Source organism: Neodiprion virginianus, chromosome 4 (assembly GCF_021901495.1).
Source record: "Neodiprion virginianus isolate iyNeoVirg1 chromosome 4, iyNeoVirg1.1, whole genome shotgun sequence".
NCBI lineage: Eukaryota > Metazoa > Arthropoda > Insecta > Hymenoptera > Diprionidae > Neodiprion > Neodiprion virginianus.
In genome coordinates this window covers 328,858-355,191 of record NC_060880.1, presented here as the reverse complement: position 1 = coordinate 355,191, position 26,334 = coordinate 328,858, and the positions used below count along the sequence as shown (strand labels likewise).

The 26,334-nt window shown below is 38.3% G+C and overlaps 2 protein-coding genes across 6 annotated transcripts; one reads left to right on the top strand and one right to left on the bottom strand.

Annotated features, from left to right (window-relative positions):
* The first annotated feature begins 699 nt into the window (after positions 1–699).
* On the top strand, positions 700–17,793 carry LOC124302208 (NADPH--cytochrome P450 reductase). 5 transcript variants are annotated; one of them, XM_046758108.1, is made up of 11 exons: positions 700–1,271; positions 10,654–10,865; positions 11,387–11,579; positions 13,013–13,162; positions 14,400–14,524; positions 14,986–15,174; positions 15,260–15,498; positions 15,594–15,925; positions 16,014–16,275; positions 16,392–16,620; positions 16,706–17,793. In XM_046758108.1, the coding sequence occupies exons 2-11, from the start codon at positions 10,687–10,689 to the stop codon at positions 16,848–16,850; spliced, it is 2,043 nt and encodes a 680-aa protein (XP_046614064.1). In that variant the 5' UTR covers positions 700–1,271; positions 10,654–10,686; the 3' UTR covers positions 16,851–17,793. The 5 variants fall into 5 exon arrangements, with proteins under 5 accessions (XP_046614064.1, XP_046614063.1, XP_046614062.1 ...); XM_046758107.1 differs by lacking the exon at positions 700–1,271 and adding an exon at positions 7,946–7,972; XM_046758106.1 differs by lacking the exon at positions 700–1,271 and adding an exon at positions 9,505–9,611.
* LOC124302206 (enolase-phosphatase E1) lies at positions 16,927–26,334 on the bottom strand. Its single transcript, XM_046758102.1, has 6 exons — positions 25,637–26,334; positions 24,978–25,079; positions 23,534–23,724; positions 22,877–23,009; positions 22,662–22,785; positions 16,927–22,570 (listed from the first exon to the last, which is right to left on the bottom strand). Exons 1-6 carry the CDS (start codon positions 25,739–25,741, stop codon positions 20,904–20,906), a joined length of 2,322 nt encoding a protein of 773 aa, XP_046614058.1. The 5' UTR covers positions 25,742–26,334; the 3' UTR covers positions 16,927–20,903.

Below are 26,334 nucleotides of genomic sequence, written 5' to 3'. Positions count from 1 at the left end.
TTTTTTAACCTTGTAGAAATTTTTTTTTTTTTTTCTATATCTATTCGCGATTCGCATTACTAGTTTCAGTTCTGTAAATCCTAATGTGTTACCCTAAGTTTGTGCAGTTAAACTTCAACCATAACTGCATACTTGCACAATGCCTGCAATGTCTTCAATAGCTATATTGTTGGCAATCGAGTTATGAATTTTCATTCAAATTCGCTTTAAATAAATACTGGTATTTTGTTCCGTTGAAGGCAGATTTCAATACTGTAGTCTAAAAAAATATATTCTATAAAGTGAATAATAAGTCAATAGAATTCGCTCATTTTCATCATTGGTATATTAAAAAAAAAAAAAAAAAAAAACATACGTTCCGCAGTCAAATTCAAATTCACCGCTCTGAGGCAGCCACCGTGAAGATTTTCCGCACGGTTCCATTCCGCAACACTGACGGATTTCATACGATTTCCTGTGGACATTTTTTTTTTTTTTTTTTTGCGAACACAGCGATATAAACTGCACGGTCACGCCACCGCTACTACCGCGTGGTCAGTTCAAGCCAACGGCCAATATGCGGATGGTGGCGCCACCACCGTAAATCACGGATTACAGTCTGGATAACTTCAATGAAATCAAGGTGAAATTAGTTCGAGGAGTCCCCGCGAGGTGCGGCGATTCTGAACTTCTCAAGATTTCTCATTGTCAGTGCTGGTTTCATTACTCCCGAGTTGAGCGTCGCGCTTCTCAGCCCAAGAATCGGTTCATCGATGTTCCGCCTTATTATACAAAACTATAATTTCTATTCGAACACGTAACGAGGCTCGGACAGACGGTGTGCCAAATTCGTCAGTTTATTGTTCATTATTTATTTATGTTTGGCTTGTATCAACTTTCCTGTACGCTACTTCGATTTTTTTTTCTCTCTTATACATATTAAAAGAACCCTGACGGTCTGGTCACCGCGAGTACATCGGCAGCAACGCGAATCACGTACACCGACGAACACTTACCCATGACAACGCAAACGATAGGTAGAGGGGAAATAGAATTGTAAAAACGAAAAGAAAATCGAAGAAAAGTTATCGATTCAAAAATCACCGTGAGGTGATAATAATCGAGACAAGAAAATCAGATTGACACAGTCATCGTCGTCGTCATCATCGGTATCCAGTCACGTGTTACCTAGTCGAAACGTCGGCGGTACCTACGTCACAAGTCAAGGACATCGGTCGTGCAAAAAATTGAGAAGCTCCAGCGCGACTGCCTGCCGTTCAACAAGTGTGCAGGTAAGGCGGGCTTTACATCGGCTGTTGCATGTAAATCAAGCAGGTGGTGGCGTCGTTTTGCGCAAAAGTTACGAGAGCGGGCGGTACGCAAGCTAATTCAACAAGTTAGTTTTCGAAGGCGATTTAACTTGTTTCCCCAACCACTCCTAATTATCCCTTGCTCTTCAAATTCTTTGATGCGTGCGTATTCTACTTTCGCCCTGGGAAGTACACGGGTGATATTACTTAACTCCGGTACGTTCAAATTTCATCACATTTCCAATCAAGGTATAACTAGCTGTTACGCTCCGTGTCATGTCTCTTAACGTACGAAAAAATTACAACACGTTCAACCACTACACAGAAATGACGGGTTGACACGTGCAAGGCAGATGACAGAAAATTGCTGCTATCAAGTGCCAATGCCAGTGTAGTCGCTTATCTCTCAATAAATTGTAGACCTTATACTGCATACTGTAATCAACTGCAAGTATGTAGTATAATACGTAATTATTCGAACTGAAATCATCACGTGATCTTAGAACCGTTACCAATGTTACTATGTGTATGACGGTGAGTTATAGTTGCAGACTACAGGGAAGGGATATCTTATATATGTAATTTTTATAAATTAAAAAAAAATTTCATTGCGACGTCGCTCAGATCTGTGAAAAATCTGTGTAAAATTTCAAGTTCCTACGTCAACTTAAACATGTACTTCTAAGCTCCGTAACTTTTAAATGTAGAATACATGTAGTTTTTATACCAAGTTATTTCGTTTTGCATGAGTTTGGTATAAATTGAGGGACCGATTTGGAACTTGGCAGAGTTGTTGCTTATAGTAATAGGAACAAACCCTGTTCAAGATTTCATCATTATCGTTCCCTTATATACACTACCGGCCAATAGTTTTGTCGAAATTCTTGCTGCACTGAAAATTAGATAACGGACTCAAAAATAAAGATAATTAAACGTTCCAAGTGGCGTTTTAAAGATAACAAATTTACCTTCATTTTGCTTTTTTAGAAAATACCCTATTTTTTTTTTTTTGTTTTTGCCCCGGTACACATTTTTGAACGTGGCCGTTACTGCGGCTATTTTTTAGCCACCGGAAATTATTTTGAATTCTTTCTGTCCAGAAATGTTTTAACGTAGCATGATTATTACTTTACGTAATCAAGGCACGTCATATCTCATTATCGCGAAAAAATGAATAGTTCGATAAATAAGGTTTGGACGGCGCAAGTGCCTCGCTTTATCGGAATATTTCTTTTATTCTCTCTGTTCGTATCCACCCACCTCTTTACCGCGAAATTTCACGTAAAATCAGGAGCGCGAATTAGCACGGAAAGAGAGAGAGAGAGAGAGTGTGTGTGAGCGAGTAAAATGTTACTCCGAGAAGCGTAATTCAATCCAGACATGACATCCGACTCTCCATGCAGAGTTTGAGAGTAAATTGATGCGCGGACATTCAAGTTCAGCCCTCACCGGAGTCGAGTAATAATTAGGCAAAAACGGCAAGGACGTAAGAACGTTGGGTGTACGTGTGTTGCATACGACGATACCGTATTAATTCACTTGCCTGTGAAGGTCCTTAACTTATTTATGGTCATTTAACATTGAACTTTAATCTGACTGAAAAACCTTGGTTGCCACGATCACGCATACAGATTGAATTAACGATATGATTGTTATTGCTATATTATGATACGGGGATTTCAATTTCAACGTACAGTATACGTATCATCGTCAATCGTGCGTATTATCTATCATCGCCTTACGTCCGGAACTTTATCTCCAACCATACAGGAGACCACTCGAGTCGATATCTATCAAAGAGTGATCATGTAAAATCAGTCTCGATCACGGCGCACGTATAGATGATGTATACGTAAATGCATACATATACGTAAATCTAAGCCACAGGTACAACCTGGGCGCAGGTAAATTTTTACGGACGCACAACTTCTTTGACAACCTCGGACGTGGCAGCAGCAGCAGCAACTATTTCTAGAGCAGCACACAAATATTATACATTTGAATAAAAGATGAAGGAGAAGTGGAAGAGAACTTCTATGCCCCCCCCCCCTCGACCAACTCTTTCTCATTGTCAGCGATGTGAAAGAAACCGTTTCAAAGATCACGAAATCGAAGTTGGTTTATACGCTAATGTAAAGATGTAATATTTTTAAGAACCCCTATTTTGCCACTTAACCATTGTCTGAAACTCACAATCAGTAAACCGTGTAATTTAAGCAAAACGTAGTTAAATTTTGGAAACTCGGCTAAATCGTGTCTCAATTTTTTACCCTCATTTTAACCCTGCAGGGCTGGAGTTACCTTTTTCATTAGGAGATAAACTTATTTCGCCGATCACGATTGAAAGAATATATATTAGATAATGATCAATTTTCGAAACCACGTATCATCTATTCCAAAAGTAATACACAGAAGGATATTAACGAGTTCATCGTCGGTTATTCCATGGTTTTGCAGAGCCTCGAATCAACAGCGTACCCGGCTACCGTTAAATTTCGCAGTATTTTTTTCGATTGGTAGCGAACCTTGACAGTTTGACACCGACGCGGGAGAGGGAGAAAAGATTCGGCTGCGCTAGCAACGTTACCGCTAAAATTCTTACACGCTATAGTCAGCGAATTTTGCAATCTCATCGCGGCATGGCGTACATCACTCGCGTTATTGTAGTTAAATTGTTCACAATAACATCATCGCGCTTCGCAAGTGCCTGCGAATATTGCCCGAGGAGTACATTTCTGCACGTATAAGATGCGCTCAACGCTACGAGGGTATTGCAAAACCTCTACATCGACACATAATTGCGGAATTTTTTGCCTCTTACCGTTCGAACGAATAGGCATTCGATTTAAATTTCTTTAAAAGAATCAAACCGACCGAAAAGAAAAGACATCGAATAGAAATTCTACGTTGCATTGTTACGCGAAGTAATACGTCGTTTTATTTTTCCTTGGTCATCCTTCACTTTTACGTATGTCTAATGTTTTCCGAACTTGCTCGAGGCTAGACAGAATTGCGTTTAGAGCTTATCGTTTGAATAGCCAACGTGTCATCGTGTTATATAATGATTGTGTAAAAAAAAAATTACCCGCGCTCGTGGCAAAAACGACGAATTCAAGAACAGCGCGTCTACAGTCCTTGAATATTTCGCCTAAAGTATAAAAGTTATACGGTCCCGGTCTGAGAAAATAAAACCACCTGTGTGTGAATGATGAATCGATTAATTAATACACGTGTCGTTGCGTGATCGCGATTCGAGCATACCTGCGTAACGCAACACCGATAACAATAGCGAAATTATGCCTTCGCAATTACGCGGGTTCTCCTCCTCTTATCCCTGCAGTGACTTACTTTCGTCCCCAATGCATCGCTAAGGCTATGTTCGCCTCCATGTTCGTAATCGTATCGTCGGCCAGCCAGTCAGTCAATCGGACGTAGCAATTACGATAGGTATAGACAAAGGCACGCGTGTCCTGAATAACGCCACGATGGATCACAGTTCACGGGGCTGAAGTTGGTAACTTTACCGTATCGTAACGTTGAACGAAAAATGACTGTTTTGCACCTTTGGAATAACTCGAGAAATTTTATTTACAAAATCTGAGTTTGTTCATGCTTTATTAACGGTATCCAAAATTTCATGTAATCCTCTAAAGTTGCAAGACAACGAGTTTTTCTAAAGATGCATCATCACAGCAACGTTGCAAACCTCAGTCCGATCAAACTTCACGGTAGCACAAACCGTAAGGCGCGTATCGTTCGTTGCTTTTGTCCGATGAAGAATTATAATATTCTCGCTTCCAAAAAACGGAATCAATCCCAACATCGGTACTTGACCGACTCCTCTTCCTGATAGCTACCGACATGTTCTATCGTTAACCGAAACCTTGCACCTTTTTCTTTCTCTTGTCATTTTATTTCTAATATTCTCTCATATTTTTTTCACCCCCAGCCTGAAAGTTGCTCGGTCTCGTTATTTTCTCATTCAGCCACTTCCGAAACAGTCCCTCTCCCTCGCAGACAGTATCGGTTTTTTCGCCGTTGTTGCATTTCCTTTCGACTTTAGGCGACGTGGACGCGGATTTCCCGTCCCTGTGGGACGAATATTCCGGGTTATTATCATATTGCCCGAATAGATGTCCTGTACTCTGCTACAAATGTGTGACATTTCTTGAGATATGTATTAACGCCTCGGTGCAACGGAGCCACGATGTGAATTCAAATTAACCACACTACCGCGTGGACATTTCCTCTCGACGGTTGAAAAATTTTGCAAAAGATGAACAGATTTTGGTGGATAAAGGTGACGTGAATAAGGAAATACTGACTTAAACTTTGGCCTACTTCTTGATGCTCGAAAATATCCCCTCGCTTTCGCTGTATAAAAAGTAGGAGCATAAAGCCGCGTTTATCGAGAACATCGCCATCATGCACTGCGTGTTGAAGTCTTCCCAGTCGATTACACCCATGGTTGGGAGTAAAGAAATAAGAGAATATCGTTTCTCGCCGTATGAAACTTTAACTGGATAATTTTATTTACCAAATATTAATGTCTGCACGTATTAAAATTTCTTACGAGTCGTAACCTTTTTCCGTGTTGTTGCAAAATAAAATCGAATCTTGTATAACAGACAATTGACGCTCAACGCTTGGCAAAATTCAGCTTGAAGACGATTGAGCGAATCCGCCGAGATGCTTAAAAAATTAACAACAATTTTCTTATAGTTGCGAAATCGTTGCGTTTCAATTACCAAGGGGCAAATGGTTATAATTTATTCAGAGTTTTCTGACGATCGCGACGATGGCCTGTCTTTTATACTTTTTTCCGGCCGACACCTTGATTTTTCACTTATTTCCAGTTGAATTATTCGCATATAATGCATATTAAAAAGATGTGGACTTCTTTTGATATTTGTGATTGATTAAATTGAAGTTGATCTTACTGCGTAGCGACGAAGGAAAAGTACGCTTGAGGTTCATGCTCTCATGTCGGCAATCAAGGTTTTTTCAAGCTGTTTTGCTCACGTTGCGCTTATCATTCTTACGAAAACGTGTACAGGTGTATACATGTACGAGCAAAAATTGAACGATTTCAAAGTCATCGACGCGAATCGACGTCATACGTACATGTATGGATGTGTTTCTTATAAATCACATTGTGACCGGATCGTATGATTTTGTCTTTGCTCTCTCGTCATTCCCACACGGAAAAAAAAATTCAGCTCGTGGAACTAAATATTAGATAGTTACTTGTAAACAGTTCGTCGAACTAAACGTTCTGTTATTGGAAGAGCACTGCATGGTTCGTATAACTGACTGTTAGTCAGCTGTCATAGCTGTACGTTGTTTAGCTCTCTCAGCTAAACAGCTTCGTTCGAAGAGCTAGACCAGAATTTTTCGGCTCCGCTCACAGCGCTTATTATTAAATAGTACAATTATATTGCTATTAGTATTATTTTTCATCATTATTATCATTATTTATTCAGTGTCATTTACATATTTGAATGGACTATTTAAACAATTATCTATCAACTGTATTTAAATCATACTCATGAAATTTGAAGGTTATGAAATATGTCAACGCACCAGAGCACAGCGCAACTTACAGCTCTTAGAGCAAAACCATTCAGCTGTGAGAGCTGAACAACTTGCAGCTATCAGAGCTGACTAATATATAGTTGCTGTAACTACAAGATAGACCGTAGAGTGCGTATAGTTACTGGAGCTGTAGAATACAGCTCGCCGAACAGAATTTTTTTTTCCGTGCACCACCTGGCACCCGACTATGGAAGAAAAAATTTCGAAAACTGATATCGATTTCTACTACGTTTGCACTCGTTTGTACCTCGGATACACTTGTACTTCATACTTGTGATTCGCTTCCTCGTTATTAACGAAATAAAAGGAAAATGGAAGAAGAAGAAGAAGATGTATCCAAAGCGATCGGAATGAGAACGAAGCAAAAACGTGGCCGACTCTGTCTCTGATACCCATCATAACTAATTCGCGTGCACAGCAAGTCATCGTTTATTTAGTCGTTGTATTTTCACCCGAAAGGTGAAACAGGTATATCTTTGTGCACATAGTATACTTTCACAGGAATGCGTCCGAACCGCGTGCAGGAATAACGTGACTCGTGAATACAACTGTACGTAGAAAGAAACGGCATTTCTACTATCCTCGGCTATACTCGACGGCTGGGAAATCGGGCGGTGACGTCGACGGCGTCAAGGAAGACCGTTTACATACATTCGTAAATATTAAACGCGGACGTAAACGCACACGTACGCTAGCCAGGGCGAAAAACGTCACGGTCACCGTGTCGCAGTGCTTCCGCTTATATATTGCTGTTGAAGAAATTTAACGAGAGAGAGAGAGAGAGGGAGAGAGAGAGAGAGTCGAGTCGATTTACTGCGGGCGTACTCAACGTCAGTTACGTCCCAACGACGGCTTCGGCGGGTTGCTGCGGTTGCGGCTCGAATTCACTGCATTCTATCTCGTTTAATTTATCCCCGCAAAGTATAGGAAAATTTATCTTTTACCGTTGTATGTTGCAAAGTGATTGGTTATTTGTTACTCGTTGAAACTGCATCGTACGTTACAGATACTTTTATAATTTGAAAACATATCGATATTTTTTTTTTTTTGTTTTTTTTTTTTTGTCGACGTCAAATATGGATTTACCGGTAAGTGTTATATACGTTTAACGCGATATGTTTCAACAATGTAATATATTATTATTATCATATTCTCCCTGGGCGATAAAGACAATTACGATTAGGATTAGATGTAACTTGTATAAATAATCCCGTCGTGCAAGGTTGAATAAGAATGAATTCTCAGATCTGTGTATAATGAAACATGTTCACGGACAAGGCTGGCAACTGATGGCGATGCTTATCCCAAACGAATGACACGCTCGGTAATGTCGGTCATCAAAATACCACTGACGTTATTCCGATTTATTATTCAGTTTATTTGTCAAATTATACGACTATCAATATTATTGGTATCATTCATCAAGGTTCACTTTTTCATTCCAACAGCTCAACACAGAATGTTGTCTAATTCAGTGATTTTTCTCCGCACATGGTATACAAATTGTTTTTCATCCGCTATAGCAATTCATTAATATAACGATGATGTTGACAATACCAGTAACAATGATAATAATATAAGTAATAATCATCGTCTCGCGGCAGAATTTCAGACGCAATACGCAACGCATGCACTGATTGGGGTACTGGTAGTAACAATAATCATAATCATAACCGGTTGTCACAGATAAACGGATTTGAAATCGTCAAGTCATGCTGCTGTAACGGCTAATACATTCTGAATCGTTTTATGTATTATCTTTTTGTTTATTCTTTGCCAACTCATGCGGGATTTCGGAATCAAGGGTTACATTATCTAATCCTTGTACGCTCAGACTTTATCGTGACCTGCAGTAATTCTTATGCAAATTGATGTGAGCGTGGTGTGAGTCTCGAGAATATCCGACAGAATTATTACTCAATGGATTGGGGCGGGAATTGAATTATTTTATCGTTGGTTAGGGATTCCCAATTTTTATTTATTTTTTTTTCCTATCGTATTGGACTTGAGCAGAAGATTTTATTGCGACTAAAATTGCGCAACGGAATTGTATATTCATCTACGGCTGTTGGAATATTTTTGTCCTTAGAATCCGCGCCTGCTTCTTCGGTACCTCAAATTTGACTCTTAGCTAATTCCCATAATAATGAGCATGACAAACATACCGAAATTCGGGATATTATACCACTTATCCTCCTTAAGATGTTGTATATCTGCGTGGAAAAAATTTTTTAAATCGAAGTCGTTCAACTATTCGGTAAACGCAAGTTTTATTTCGTACACGCTGTAACTCTGCCAATAAATCCCGCGTCCGTCGATGAGAGACAAGATTTCGTTTCAATTCAGGATAACTAACGCGAATAAGGTGTATTATATAAATGGCTCACGCCTATGTGTGATACAACCGGGTATGAGGATGCCTGTATAGGTATTACACTTATTGTCAGGTATGTCTGGAAAAGCGATAAAATTAAGTAGCCTCGGGTGATTATTCGTCGACACGGGTATTGCACACGAGCTTACATCCGTTCACGTACGCAGGTATATCTCCGTAATCAGTCTCTGGGTAAAATTGTGAGTAAACACGTACGTATGTATGTGCGGGGGATATCATTATGCGCTAAGGAGACAGACAGTCGTACTACTTCACGTGTGCAAATCACTCTTAAAGAGCTAGCTGTGCTTCGAACGTCGCTTCGCATCGGATTCGCAGTATCGTGCAAAGAAGTCGGTATAGTGAATCAGCGTTGAGTTTCGATGTAGTGGGTGTTTCTCTTTTTCTTCGTTAAATTTCATCTTTTTTATTTTATTTTTGTCCTTCAATTTTTCCGCCTTCGAACTCGCAATGCCGACTCCGCATATTTTATTCGCTACTTCTTCTCCCCGCGGTGGTGGTAAACTACGTAAAACGATTTAATTAATCCATTTTAATGACGCATGTCGAATCCGTTAAACGTAAATTATACATGCATGCTAAAAAACGATGCCGTATTAATGTACGCTGCATGTTTATGCGGTTTGTCGCGATTACGTAACCTCGGGAATGAAAAGTATGCGGCTCGGGGTGTTTCTAGAGAATGAAAATTTCGATTTCTCGTTCTCCTATCCCTCCGGACATGAGTTTTGATAGAAAAAAAAACATTCTCGCGAAGAGGGAGCTCTGTAGCGAAAAATTTAACACCACGGGGACCGTATTTCAAATTAAGAGAAACAAAATTTCATTGAATAATTTTTTTCATTCTCTTTATTCCTAATTTCTCATTTTTCATAAAAAATTCTAAACAATTTTGAGTTGAATATTTTTTTTGCGACTAAAAGTTGCTTGTAAAGTGTTGCGAACAATTGGAAATTTTTATTTTTTTTTCTCCCAATTCCAAATACAATCCTCACGGTGTCATATTTTTAGCTACAGAGCCCCCTCTTCGCGAGGATGTTTTATTTCATTAAAACTCGGAAGTTTTGAGGAGATATTATTATTATTATTATTATTATTATTTTTTTCCGAAACACCCTAACGTGGCCGCCGGAATTGGGGATATTTTAGCCGAAATATTCGCGTTCCTTTGCACTTCTTTTTCCTACATCCGCAGCGGAGCATTATTACCAGAACGAAATACAAACCTAACCCGTTGTCCAATCTTTAGAGAAACACGTACAAGAAATTGACTAAGGAAACACATAAAACTGTGATCGACGAAATTTACCTCAAATTTACATTCGTTGTAATCGGTTTTTTTTTTTTTTTTTTTTAATCTTTCTGTTCTCAAAGACTGCCGACGCCTCTCAGCCAAAAGCAATCAGGATGGGGGATTCGCCAGTATTCGAAAATGGAGAGGGAAGCGAAGTAGTTGTCGAGCCCTTGTTTAGCACCTTCGACATCGTGCTCCTGGGTGCCCTTCTACTGGCAGCCGTTTGGTGGTACATGCGATCCAACAGGCAGGATGTCGAGGAGACGTTGACAACGAAGTCATACTCGATTCAGTAAGTACACGACAATATGACGATCGTTATTGTATGTACGAATTACGCAGTATAATAATCACTTTTCTGACGCGATTCGCAGCAAGCGAGTTAAACGCAATCATTTTTTCATTTTCGGACCACTTAATTACCCACAATTAATAATAAAGAGGTGAAGGAAAGTTTTTTTTTAACGATTTTACGCTGCGAATATTATAAATAGATAGAAAAAATTTCCGCTGCACATCAGGATCTTTGTTCGTTACGTACCAACCTATCTTGTGTTTCCATACAGGCTATTTTTTGATTTACTCGTTCTTTCCGTGGTTCGGATGTATCAACACGCGTTTGAGATAGCGTGTGAAATATGATACTTTTTTCCCCTACTTCCTGTGTCGTAATGACTATAATTTTGTCTTTGCCCTGTCATCCAACTCTTGATTGCACGCGATCATATAATTGTTTGATGATGAATTAATTTTGACAAAAAGTATATACGGAAGTGTGCGAGTAAAAAAAATTACGCAAATTTCAATCTTCAGACCGACGTCTTTCGCTACCGCGCCACCAGCCGAAAATTCATTTATCAAAAAACTGCAGGCTTCAGGACGAAGTCTTGTCGTATTTTACGGAAGTCAGACCGGAACTGGAGAAGAATTTGCGGGTCGTATCGCCAAAGAGGGGATACGCTACCAGCTAAAAGGGATGGTCGCCGACCCGGAGGAATGCGAAATGGTAAATGTGCATATTTTTAAAGAGAAGAAAAAAATATTAAGTAAAGAAATAAACAAATATATACATAAATTACTCCGCATACCTGAAACCTGTTATAATATATTCATCTATATTTAATCGTATACACTGGAAATAGCTGTATCATACTCGTCGGCACTTACATATAGAATTTTAGACTTTTTTACATATATCTATATGTAATGACAGGTTGGTCAAGTTTCCAATAGCCATTTTAAAATAATCTAGTGGCCTACACACAGTAGTAGATAGCGGGCTAATCGTAAGCATGACTAGGCTGTTTAATACGCAACGGCAGAATCACGTAGGCAACTTCAATGCGTACATATATCCATACGTACATGCATACGCATATGAGTGTGCGTGCCTTGAGCACTCGCACGTATCGTATGTGTACACGACTTGTCGTTCGACGCGCTATCCAAGTAAATAAAAGAGAAATAAATCCAAACACACGAAGATGCGGAAAAGATACCGCAAATTTTCTAACCCACTATTAACTTTTGTATTCCATACATTTTTTCGCAAAAAATTAACGTGCTGAATTTCGAAGGAATGTTTACGTAACAACATCTACTACATGGGATAAATTATATTCCCTCGAGTAGGCGTTTGTCGGGACGAGCAATTACTGTCTGTAACATCAAAGTCAACCGTCTACAAACAAGTTTGCGTGTTTCAGAATTGTACATGTTATGTTGGCATTAAGGATCTTCATACAGATTGGTATGTACTTATATACGGGGAATTTCATGCGAACCCGACCAAAGTCTGACCCTCACCATTTCTGATTTTGATGAAAAATTTGTCCGCCATTGTTCCAATTCTGATATAGTACACTGAACTGTTTCAGATTTTTTGTTCGCTTGTTCGATTATTTATAAATATTTAAAGTGATTTTGATAAGGATCTCTTTTAAAACTTTTCTATTGACAACAATAATTGAAAATGCTTAAGAGAAATGGAAAAAAGAATCGGCCCGGTATTGAAATGTTTCGAAAACAAATGCAGTTGATAAAAGTTATTTGAGAATTTTGAAAAAGACTTTTTTTCAAAATCACTCTCATTATTCATAAATAATTAATCAGCGGGATAAAAAATCTGAACAAATTTGGGTACTGCTTCAGAATTGAGACAATTGCAGACAATTTTTAAACATAATCAAAAATGGGGAGGGTGATCGGACGTTGGTTGGGTTTGCATGGAATTCCCCGTATGATGTGATTCCTGCATCGCGGGCACACAACCGAAATTGCGGAAAGAATGATTGATAACCTGTGCCCGTAAACTTCTATTCTTTGTCGGTGTGAATTCGCAAATGTACGATAATTGCGTCTGCTTATCGCGAGAATTATGTCAAATGTCAAACCCTGTACGTACGTTTTCAATTTCGTTACTTTTAATATGCTTTTCAGGAAGAGTTGGTCAATCTTAAGAATATCTCCAACAGCCTTGCGGTATTCTGCATGGCAACTTACGGAGAGGGTGATCCAACCGATAACGCCATGGAGTTCGTCAATTGGCTGAAAAATGGCGACGATGACCTCACCGGTCTCAATTACGCGGTGAGTTACTTCTCATCTTTCATCCTCCTCTCACACCTCTTTATCCAATTCTCCTGCAATCCTGCAAAAGATTCAAGACGTTTAAAATTCACTAAAAACGGTTTCGCATTATTTCATTGCTATCTACCCGCGGTGTTGTTAATTACGAGTGGAAAGTGGTGAAAAATGATCCAACGATTCGAAATTAGAATCGAAGGGATTTCGATGATAGTGCCATCTGCCGCGTTCAAAACGGCTGCGCGCGCATCTTCGATTATCGTCTGCCGGAGTGTCAATTAAAGTGAATCCCGCCGACGTTTTTCGCCTGCCGCCTCAGTTTCTAACCTCAATTCAATCACCACGTTTCGAACGACGCCGTATATCTCTGCACGGTTTAGGCGCCGTGAAAGAAATAATTTAGCGATAATCGTAATTGAATGAATACATACATTATAGTTTTACGATTCTTTCGGTCGGCCAACAGCGAACATTACGACCGTTACGTAAAATCAGATCCATTCCACGTGACTTATAAATATTATTATTATTATTATTAACATCACGATTGTCAGACATAGACGGCAAGTTACAGCAATATTTTTTCCCCTCTTTTTGCCTTCTGGTGTTTACTTTTTTCGTTTCATTTTTATCTTTTACTATGCATCTGATTTGGCACGGAGCACGTGTATTTTTGTAATCACAGAACGGACAATGATTTGAAACGATGAAAAGCACCGTCAGAAATTATACGAATTCTTTTTTGTATGAATATCATTCGCAGTAATGAACATTACGAAATGCGCGAATGTCACACTACGCGGAAAGTTTTTCCGTATTTTCGTACAGTCCTCTGTCATCCACACTGGCGCTACATGGTGTCGGTCTGATGCACTAAAATTGCCGGGAATATTTGAGGTCTGTTTTTCCTTCTGCTACAAATGTTTTTTTCTTTTTACTCATTTTGTTTGCATTCAAACTACATCTAACAATAAGTTGTGTACTTCAATTCCCAGAATTCGAAAATTCCGAATCTCAATCAACAGTACTCAATTTTCTTAAATTGAAACAAAAAAAAAGAAATAAAAATTCCTCAATGATTTTAGCTATCAATTTGGTAAAAAATTGTAATCCAATCTTGGAAAAGATTAATTTAATATGGAATTTATTTTATTTGCAAATTGAGGTGACACTTTGTATAAAAAAGAAAATTACAACCGATAAGCTATGTCCATATATTAGTTGAAATAATTGTTTTCAGGTATTTGGCCTTGGAAACAAGACTTATGAGCATTACAACGAGGTAGCTATATACATTGATCATAGACTAGAGCAGCTTGGAGCTACTCGGGTCTTTGAACTCGGTCTGGGAGACGACGATGCTAAGTAAGTGGTATTATTGTTTATTTTTCTCAACCATTTCATGATCTTATTCGGTTGATTAACATTATTTGAATCGTGTAAAATCGTTTTATAACTATCACCCAACTCATTATCGGTATGAAAACATGGCCTACGTGCGTTTCGAGTGAGCATATTCAATCGTCTCAGTGAATTACACCGCCGGCTGTTTGCTTGTTACGCACAATATCACCTCTCATGACCTCTTGTTCCTGAATAATTCATAGAGTCTAATTAATTCCCGTAATTGAGGAAGTACGTTATCTCTTGTTATTTGTTTTGTTTTTCGTATTTGTTTCAACAGCTTGCATATTTGAAATAATTTAGCACTGTTTTTCCAAATACATAACTGCTGTCCAGCCAATTAGAAATCCTCGTTCAGACTTTTTCTCCCTTTCATTTCCTTATGTAACCAAAAACCGAATGTGTCTTTTTCTTATTCTCAGTATTGAAGACGACTTTATAACATGGAAGGACAAGTTCTGGCCAGCCGTTTGCAAACACTTTGACATCGTTGCCACAGGCGAAGATGTTAGTATTCGTCAATACAAGCTAACTGAACACATAGAGTTGAAACCTGAGCGTATTTACACCGGTGAGATCGCCCGTCTCCACTCCTTCCAAAACCAAAGGCCGTAAGTCTTCAGTTGTATATTTTTCTCTGAACATCGTACATTTGATTCACACAATTGCACTCTGAACGTGTTTGCTCTTTTGCAGGCCATTTGACGCAAAGAATCCATACTTGGCACCGGTGAAAGTAAATAGAGAATTACATGGACCGAAATCGGAACGTTCTTGCATTCACATAGAGTTTGATATCGAAGGATCCAAGATGCGCTACGAGGCTGGTGATCATTTAGCCGTTTATCCCGTAAATGATTCGAATCTGGTTGAAAAAATCGGCGAGAAATGCGGCGTTGACCTGGACACTATCATAACTCTGACAAATACGGACGGTAAGATAAAAAAGAAGCTGACAGCAAAATTGTAGCGTTTCGAACGTCACGGTTCACTCTTTCACGATTTTATTAATTTGATTTTCTTGTTTCAGAGGAGTCAAGCAAGAAGCATCCCTTCCCTTGTCCCTGTACATATCGCACTGCTCTTACTCATTATTTGGACATAACAAGTAATCCTAGAACTCACGTAATCAAAGAACTGGCTGATTATGCTAGTGACCCGGCGGACAAAGAGAAACTGAAGCTGATGGCATCTACTAGCGCAGAAGGGAAAGCACTCTTCAATCAATGGGTTATTCAAGACAATAGAAACATTGTTCATATATTGGAAGATATTCCAAGCCTGAAACCAGCACTAGATCATCTCTGCGAATTGCTGCCTCGACTCCAGTGTCGTTACTATTCTATTTCTTCTTCACCCAAGGTAATCTTTGAGAAGAATACCATCCCGTTCTGGTTTAAAAGATCTCTGGGTTGCACGGTTTCGTTGATCGTAATATCCTATTTTTTAGTTCCATCCAACGACTGTTCATATCACAGCCGTTGTGGTAGAGTACAAGACATCTACTGGACGATTGAACAAAGGTGTAACGACCACTTGGTTAAAGCAAAAACATCCGTCAGATCCGCCAGCTCTTGTTCCAATTTTCGTCCGTAAATCACAGTTCAGGCTTCCAACTCGACCGTCTACTCCAATCATAATGATTGGTCCTGGAACGGGATTAGCACCATTCCGTGGTTTCATACAGGAACGGGATCACGCCAGAAAAGAAGGTATGTGGATAGTTGCAAAGAATATGATGAAACATGATTCATTCTCACGGATCTGTATATCGTTACAGTCTTTTACACGCGAAAAAACGTGATTCTTATTGACCCTCGTGTTCCAGGCAAAGAGGTTGGGGACACGATTCTATACTTTGGATGCCGCAGACGCGAGGAGGATTACCTTTACCAGAACGAATTGGACGAGTACGTCAAGAGCGGGACTCTAAAATTACACGTCGCTTTCAGCCGAGAGCAAGCGCAAAAAGAGTACGTCACGCATCTGCTGGAGCGAAACAAGGAGGAATTGTGGAATGTCATCGGTGAAAATAATGGCCATATCTACATATGCGGGTAAGTTGTACTTTATCTCACATTTGAGTTTGGCCAATCGTTTTCACAAATCACTGACGACACCATTCATCTTTCTGTATTTCAGTGACGCACGTAACATGGCTCGTGACGTACACAACATTCTTATCAAAGTTGTGATGGAGAAAGGGAAGATGACTGAAATGGAAGCGACCGCGTACATCAAGAAGATGGACACGCAAAAGCGTTACTCGAGCGACGTATGGAGTTGAATGGTCATTTTCATATTGATTAATATGAAGAAACAAATAATCCACATGTCAATGTATATTACTTTTCAATTAACTGCATCTCATTCTCATTCTCTTTCTCCTTTATACCAAACCATTCGGAATACAGCCTATCCGTTATCGCCATATTTTTATTATTCTATTCACTCATAATCAACTCATAAGTAACATAACAGTTTCATCACTAGGAATACGCGAACTGGAACGATTCGCAATGCACAATGTTTGAATCGTCAAACATAATACTTCATAAAATTTCACTGTTAAATTTGATATAATTGGATCAGATAAATCACCCCACAAGAACAAAGATCAATGTTTCAGAACGACAGCCTCACCTCTTTGCGGTTAATGAAAAAGTAAAATTGACACTGTGACATGGTAAATATCGGTATATAGAACCTCATTGTCAGATTGACCATATATGAACAATATCTTTATATATTATTAAAGACGTCAAAGAAAATTTAGTCCAATTTAATTTTAATTGTAATTTTGAATACTATAAATTAATTAATCACACGTGCATCATATTTTGTTCTTAATTTTAGGAACAAGGATGCAGAGGAAAATGATAGGTTTCAAACAATTTGTAGCAATACTGTAACATAAAATATGGTTAGAAATTTTAAAAAAAAATTATGTATGTAGAAATCATATTTGTAAATTAATATTCGGGTGATCGAAGTATGCATTATTTGTCATACTAATCTATTAGTTACATTATCTGTATTCTATTTTGACCAATAACTATGAATACCGGAAAAGTATTTGCAGCAATTGGTGGCATTTTACGCATGTTCAAAAATTGAATAACTGTAAAAATTTTGGTATATTATAAAGTGCATGTTATATCGTGTAAAGATGGATTGCATGAAAGTAAAGAATAAAAATGTTGCAAAGATTTGTCATAATAGTAATCGAATTTATCGTTTCTATGTCCCTTACTATTCTACTCCTTGCTACAGTTAAAGGGTTATGTGATTGTTTTAAAATTGCAAAGACGACAATTGCAATACCGATCTTGGCTTTTTATTAGAAAAAACGCTCTTTTACAATTATTACGACTTACGATACGACTTACATGATATCTAACAAGATAGTTACGGTGGATTAATTCAGGTTTTACAATAGAAGTGAAACTAATGCACAAAACGTCGATCAACTTTTTTCTGTATCACCATAAGAGGATCTGTTTTATGAATGTAGTATTTCATATTACGTAGTCACACCTTTGGAATCAAACAACATTTGGTACGAATACTTTGATCGAACACTGCCCTAAATGAGAAAAAAAGTGTACGTACATGTACCCCAAATTTCTTCGTAAATCAGAAATGAGGATAGGTGAAAATTATATATCAATGAGTCTAGCGAGTCGAACTTTCTCGGGAGAAGTTCTGAGGTGCTTGGAATACAACAGGCCTATCGGTACAGTCAGCAATAAATAGAACTATGTGATATTTATTGATTATGCCGCACAGGAACTTTCGGTCTGCAATTAAAAAAACAAAAATAAAAGAAAGTAAGCGGATGATAATACTGCAATGCTGCAGTGGAAAAATAGATTGAAGCACTTAGTTTTAAATTTTATGCACTTTTAAAATGGCAGTTCTTTTTGATCTACAACGATGCTGCTAGTATTAGTAACGGATTAATCAGGTTTCAATAGCCAATTAATTGATCACCTGCGACAATGAATTAGCTAAATGATTGGGTATATTAATGAATCGGCCGGCAGTCAATTAAAATCGGTGGTGATAACTTATAAATTTTTATTCGATACTTTTTAGAAACTTAGACATCTAATGGATCATTGTTTTCAACTCATGGTGTTGTTGAATTCGAAATTGAGTCATGTTTGAGCGTTCAAGAATTTGAACATGGAGCAACGACGAGTACAGTAATTTCTCTTGACCATTGACGCAAACGGTATATGAATGATATGGAATGATGATTGAGGCGATGTCGTGAAAGTCAGCCAAAAAAGAAAGAACTGTATTCCCTCGTTGCTCTCCGCTAAATGCATTAGTTTATAATAATTAAGTTTCTTTACTCGTAGTACCTTCTTCGCACGAGTTGATTATTAAGAGTTAGCAAAGGGAGCTGCTCAAAAAAAAAATCTATATATACAGAGAAAAAAAGACGAAGCCAAAACTAAATACGAAACTAAGATGAAATGATTATTGTATTGCATATGTATAATATAAAACAAACAAAAATGCTTTTCTCAGTTAAATAAGGCATGCATTCGAATTTTCAACCTAATATATGATCAAAACTCCTTCGTTGGCATGTACGCCGACAATTGACATGATTATTCTAGTTGAGATGAATGATACAAACAATGACGTTTCATTGAAAATTTAAGGTGTTTCAGGATAAAATGCTTTGTGATGCAGCAGCCTAATACAGTATTTGATTGTAAATGTAAATGGCAATTAGAGTATGTGTGTGTGTGTGTGTGTGTGTGTGTGTGTGTATATATATAAGGCATAACGTAGTTGAGAAATTATAAACCGAAACTAGAAGCATTTCGAATATAATGGAAGTGAACATATCTGGACACTAAACATCAATATATGTATGCATGGTAGAAACACATGAGACAGTTTATTAATGATATATTTAAACCTAAGGAGTTATTATTTTTGGTACAGCTCTGACATGTCTCGGAGAGAAGCAGTTAGATAGGTTAAAAAGAAAAATAATCATAAATTTCCTCTTTGAAACATTTCAAACACGAGTAGCAGATATCTGTTAATATGTACGTCTATCATATTATTGTTAGATCACAGTCAATTTTATATTCAAAAACAAAATTATAAAATAAAATTATTACGATAAATAAATAATTTAGTCGCAGACATTCAAACAATGTATAATCTGCTGTTGCATACATGCTAAACACCGGTAAGTCAGTCACACATCAGGCAAACGATATTTACGAATGTGACATACCAAATTCACGACAAACTTTCACTGGTTTGGATTCATAATTAGTCGTGTTTTTTAAAGACCGGTTACTTTCAAAACTTTACCAAAAATAATAACAGTACGTAGGATAAAAGCAAAACAATTCGCTGTAGTAATGGTCCACGCCCTAAAGCTTATTAAGTACACTAAACGCAATAGACAGTCGTTCGTCTTTGCCAGCGGCACAACGCTTCATTACCAAATCAGTCTTTGAAAATCATTCATTGTAAAATGCTACCTGCAGAGACACACTATATATAAAGTTGAACAAGATATTACGTTTCCTATTTGACGAATATTTTGAAAATTCGAAAAAGGACAGGGATAATATCATTTGGCACAGAGTATATTCGTTATAGAATACTCTCCCACTATGACTTATTGTTAGCCTATCTGTATTTGTGTATCGTAATGTTATTATCGCTTGTGAAGACATTAATAATAATTTTAAAAAAAATAGAAAAAAGAAAAAACAAAAAAGGTTCAACGTTTTTAATCGCTTATTGTAAAATAACTTGAACAATATACGTAGATTGTGCGGTGTGCATGACAATATCGATCATCCAGCACCCCGACATGGGCTTGCGAGTTTGTCAGAGTATAAAACACTGTACATAGTTACGGGCAACTTGACTGATTTGCTCGTGTTCAAAATTTACATGAGAAATTTCTAGCGCTGATAAATCGCACATCGCAATGATTTTTCAACAAACGTGATTCAAGGTAGATTCAACCTTCTCACCATCAAATGTAATCCAGACACAGGTATTTCTTTTTTCAGAAACGTCAGTCTATGTGCCGAATAATAAAATTTCTTTGACACGCCAAACTGAGGATGATCGAATATGAAATACAGCGTACAACGTACTTTGTTCTTCGTTTTTCTTTTCTCATCCAAGGAACAATAGGTAATGTAAATCTATGAGCTATTTTCTTAAAATTTACCACTTTATGTTTTAAATGTTGATTTATTAGGACGTGGGGAGACAACTTAATAGTTTATATTTTTAAGATAATTGTTGTTGCTTTTTTTTTTTTTTTTTTTTTTTTTTTTAGAGATTAGGACGTCGCGGCTACTACTACAGTCGGCGATACGTCAGGTTCTCCGGCGCCGTCCGCCACTGTTGAATCAACGACTTTTTTAACCTTTATAGACTCTGCACTAGCATCGGTCGAGCTCTCGGGTTCCCTCTTCTGCGACGACATGTCTTTATTCGTTTTTACCTCAGCTGATACGCTGCTGCATGCTTCGTTTACCCCATTCGTGTGTATTTTTTTATTTTCATCTTCCGTAACCGTTTCCCCATTCTGTGTCGTACCGTTCGTTTTGTTCGCATCCGTCGTCGGTTCCTCCTGACTCTTTGCACCTTCTTTTTTGAGTTCTTTGTTTTCTTCTTCTTCCACATCCACATCCTTAGTCACAGTTTCTTTCTTTGCCTCAGCAACGATGCTTGTTTCAGCCTTAATTGCATCTTTGCTATTACTTTCCGTCTCTTTCGTTGAGTTAGCCACAGTTTCCTCAACTTTGGATTCAGTCTTTTTTACAGCATCTGAACTGTCTTTGTTCTCAACTGCCACGTTTTGATCATCAGTCTTGGACGGCTCCTCAGTCTTTGCCATTCCATTTTCTTTAACCACATCCTTAGCTACTGTTTGATCCGACTTTAGAGCAGATTCCTCGTTCGCTTTTAATACTTTGCTGGTTTGAATGGCGGTTTTCTCTGTTTCTGCTGCCATGCTTTCTATCTTCGCATCACTTTTCACTGTTTCCTTCGTTAACGGTACGTCGACTTTAACGTGAGTTTCTTCAACTGCGGGTTTCGATTCCATTTCGGATTTCTCAGTCTCTATGCCCAACTTGTTATTTAAAATTTCACAACTTTCTTCAGAACCTTCGGTCTTAATCTCTTTAGCATCATCGGAAATTTTTGTAGGAGTTTCATCCGGCTTTCTTGAGGCAGACAGTTCGGTTGATTCGTTGACCACCTTGCTATTTGTCTCAGTTATGATAGAATCAGATTTCTCCTCAGAAAGTTCGACTTTTTTCTCCAAGAGTTCAGTTTTCTGACTATCGGTGAGTGTAGTTCTCTCAGCCTCGTCTGCGTTATTCTTTTCTAGAGTTTTTTCTTCACTTTTCTTGCTACTTTCTTTATCAATAGTTTCGCAGATCACTTTAGATTTGTCATCATCTTTGCTTACTTTCAAGGTACCTTTTTCACTTTCAACTACCTCGACCTTTTCCTCCTTCTTTTCTTCTACAGGCTTAGCATCAGAACCAGATTCATCAATTTGTTTTACAACTTCAGGTTTTCCATCAGTCTCCATGGCTTCGTCTTTTTCCACAGTAGTCACAGACACTGTAGCTTCCACATCAGTGTTCTTCTTTCCTTCAATTTCATTTGTTTCCTTTTCTCCCTTCTTTTCCTCCTTCTCCCTTTTAGCATCCTCTGACTCAACTTTTGACTCATTCTCTTTTTCACTGACATCAGTCATTTCAACATCACCAGATATTTCCATCTTTTCTTCGGCTGTCGGCTTTGCTATAGACTCCTTCTTGTCAATTTCCGGCGTGTCCAACTTTTGGCGCTTAGCTGCACTCTCGAATGACAAGTCCAAAAATGACGTCGCAGTTCTGAACTCCATCTTCTCCTCCGCACTCAATGGAGCATTGCCTTCACGAATCATGAGGATTGAATAAAGTCCAGCTTCCTTGGCAGCTTTGGCTTCTACAAAAAAATAAACAGTAACAGGAAGGAAATTTAAGATGCCGGTAATACAGTATAAAAGAGTGCATGCAGACACATGAAATATGCAAACCTTGGACAATATCGGTGAGGAAAATGACGTCACTGGCCTCAGACTTTACCTGATCCAGAATATTTTTATAGCTGGTAGCCTCTTGTTTCATTCCAACTCCAGTATCAAAATGGCCACTGAAATACTAAGGGAAAACAAAAGAATAAAAAGAGCTCAACAAATACTGGACGGACGTATTTTTAACGAAAAATGTTATCGTGATGATCATTTTATACCTCAAGCAGATCCCCGCATTGGCTGTGTCCAAAAAGCAGTTTCTGTGCCTCGACACTTCCACTTGAATAAATGTAAACCTTCTTTCCGGAAATTTTCCAAGCTTTGAGACATTCCGGAACATCCTCGTATACACTGGATCAAAATTATGCTAATAAATTCAGAACTCAAAGGATGTGAAAAAATAAATATGCAAATTATTGTAGAGTAAGAGAAAAATGTTTTGACACTGGTTTCTGGTTTTTGATGTGCAAAGAATTCGATCATCGTTTTATTTGGAACGGAATATGATACTGAAAGTTGAGTAGCTAGCATAATTCAGTGTGTCGATTGAGTGAAATTTTTCTTCACCAAAGTTTCATACAACTTTCAAGTTGACACTGGTGTGCTAAGAATTGGCCCAATAAATAAATCATCAATAATTTCACACCAAAAATCAACCACTGATAAGAAGGTGCATATATTCAAAATTTTCAATAATTCAAGTGCCAAATTGAGGACAGACGTATCGCGAGTCAGAGAAGAGGGGAGACTACCTTTAAAACAGTATAGCCAGGTTTTAAAATACCAAAGGTAATTAGTATTAAATAATCAGTCATTAGCAATTTCACAATATCGCTCAAAACCTAATAAGAAATACACATGTTGAATTAACTCACTGTCCCTTGACATTGCCAGAGTCATAGGCTTCGCGCCACATATGACCCTGCAATTGCTTCAGGGCCCCAGTTTTTCTATCTCCATCCATTTGCCACAAAATATTCTTAACAACTGATTCCTTTTCTTCATCAGTGGTAGAACCAGTAATGGCCACAAGGCCTTCAATCTTGTCTTCTTCATCTTTCTTAGCCTGAAATTTTTGGGACGTAATAGCATGTTCAACAAAACAAAAATGAAAAAAAAAAAAAGAAAGAAAATAAATATGCCGGTTCTTCCTATCGAGTTTCACATATTATTGACACTGTTGAATCAGTGTTAACAACTGTTAAAAAATTTTAACGATCGAAGACAGGGAAGAAAATTTCAAATCGTTCTTTGCGCACATTTTGATTTGTGAATACATACTGAAATATTGATTCTACATCTGGGTGTTACTGGAAATGCTTGATAACCAGCATTTTCAATCTACTTCATTAGGCGATCCCAGTAATGTATCTCTTTGATTTTAAACCGTTAAATATCACAAAGAGAAAGAAACAAATCTGTATTATACATACTATAGTTTTCTTTAGTAAATTTAATCAGCTAATGATATATGGTGTTTTCCCTTGTGCAAAAATAAGCGGTAATATATTTATATAGGGAATACACGAGTGAAAATAAAAATTCTCTACAGTTTCAGACCAAATCTGAGTGAGGTGCAAAAATGTTATACGAACAATATTATATTGTTGAAGAAAATGTAAAATGTAAACTTGATTCGGAGTTTTGAGTCTTGGGGTCTCTACATTGTCTTCATGCTTTAGGAAACAGGGTAAAATCTGGGACAAAGGACTTACTCAGGTCAAAAGAAGGAGGCTGACAGCTAGACTAGCCGTTCTCTTATTATTTCCATTGGATAGACTTGGGGGTATTTGTATATTTTTATATTTCTGAGTGTATGTATACTGCCTCCACAAGATCCTTGGCACGATTTTACATACTCTATAATAACTATTTGCCCTTAACTTTCGTAAATCATTATTGTTTAAGAGTAATTTGTTACACATCTCATCAAGCTAATGCAGATAAAAAGAAGACCTGGGCAGCTTGACGCAATTCACTTTAGAAGCAATGGTTTGCCTCGCAGAACTTTATGGTGCGGTATGGTATGGTATCGTATGGTTTGGATTCGGTGTGTATGGGGGGGGGTTTGTACAGAAGAAGATAACATTTCTACATAATAAAAAAAAAAAAAAAGAATGGGGTGAACAATGTATCTTAGTGTACGACTGATGAAAAGAAACAATAGGAATTATTTTTGAATATTAGATGGCTCATATTATATTATTGGAATTATTACGTAAAGTAGATATAATCAAACAAGAATCCTGACATTACGACGAGCATTAAGAAGGAATATACGACAATAACAGTAACTGTAACGATGAGATTAATATTCACCTGTTCCTTGAGTTTTTCTAAATCACGTTTAAACTCTTCCTCCTCCCATTTAGCGTCGATGTATTTTTTAACGTTCTCTCGGATGTAAGGGAATAGTGTCTCCTGCAGAAATGAATGGAGACACAGCATTGAATAAACGGTGAATAAAGGACGATGCAGCAGGAGAAAACATTTACAATAGAAGCGGCGCCGGCAGTAACGGCAGGCGGGGGGCCGGGGGAATAAAGAGGAAGGAAGAAAAACCGAGCTGAGCAATGTGAAAAATGCGATTTGTATGAAAAACGAGACATCAAAATGATGATAAAAGAAAAAAGGTACGCGCGACGAGTGGGGAAGCATCTGATTGGAATTAGCGAAAAAATTTTCACGCGATATTCGCAACGAGAGCCATCAGAGAGCGAGAGCGCCGTTGATGCCGGCAAAACTGGCTACTTTGGCACATGGAAGGATATAAATGGACGATTGTTTGCAAATTTATAATATCGCGATGCTGTCCGTGATAAACCCGCACGACTCTTGAAACGCATTTGTGAAATAATTGTAGCGTAGTATCAGAGCAACGATTGGTAGATAAAAGAAATGTGAAAGCCGGGCGAGATGATCTGACGGCCATGCTTTGGGGAGCTGAGAGTAGAGGAGAGACGGTGTCTCTTTGTTACCTTAACAAAAGTTATGCTCGTTGTTGTTCCCTCGATATCAACTATGATAACGTTCTGCTTCAGCAAGGACTCTTCCTGATCCTGACTACGCTTTTCCCCGGCCATTTCGACGCGTTTAATTCGTATTCAGAGCCCGTGTGAAATAACGTTATATTAATCCCCTTGTCCGTTGCGCGCGATGCGTCTTGCGTATCGTTCTCGTTGGACCGGCGAATGAATTCTGGCGGACAGAGAGCGATCGGTGTGCGTGTGTAAAACTTCCCCCTGCTAAAGCACACGGGCGAATTTCTTCCTCTGTGTCCCTGCGCGTATGTATGTGTGTATGTGTTTATATATGTACGTATCTACGTATTCGTTAGAGCGGTTGTGTACTTCTCGCTCGAGTCGAACCGCACGAACCACCCCGCAGCAACCAACTGACGATCACCGCCGCCGACGACGTCTGACAAAGTAGCAACCGAAGGCTGCTACGCGACGCGGACAGGGCGAGAAAAATCACGAAAAATTCACGGCGAAAATATCCACCCTTGAGTAGCGGTTATTTATGCGCGAAAGAAAAATCGCCTGTACTATGCGAGCAATCGAAGGAAAGACCGCGCCGTGCGTATTGCTTAAATTGATTCGCCGATAACAAACGAGTTCTTTGAATCGTTGCACGCTCTCTGTGTGTGAGTCCGCGAACGGTCCATCCCCCGAAA

Bases quoted from the DNA above. Each gene is read 5' to 3' on its own strand.
- LOC124302208 (XM_046758107.1), top strand. The intron at 10,866-11,386 runs GTAAGTACACGA...TTCAATCTTCAG, and splicing joins ACGAAGTCATACTCGATTCA to ACCGACGTCTTTCGCTACCG. The intron at 15,926-16,013 runs GTAATCTTTGAG...CCTATTTTTTAG, and splicing joins CTATTTCTTCTTCACCCAAG to TTCCATCCAACGACTGTTCA.
- LOC124302206 (XM_046758102.1), bottom strand. From the start codon at position 25,741: ATGGCCGGGGAAAAGCGTAGTCAGGATCAGGAAGAGTCCTTGCTGAAG. The intron at 25,080-25,636 runs GTAACAAAGAGA...TCATTTCTGCAG, and splicing joins CGAGCATAACTTTTGTTAAG to GAGACACTATTCCCTTACAT. The intron at 22,571-22,661 runs GTTTGCATATTT...ATTTTTTTGTAG, and splicing joins CCTCACCGATATTGTCCAAG to AAGCCAAAGCTGCCAAGGAA.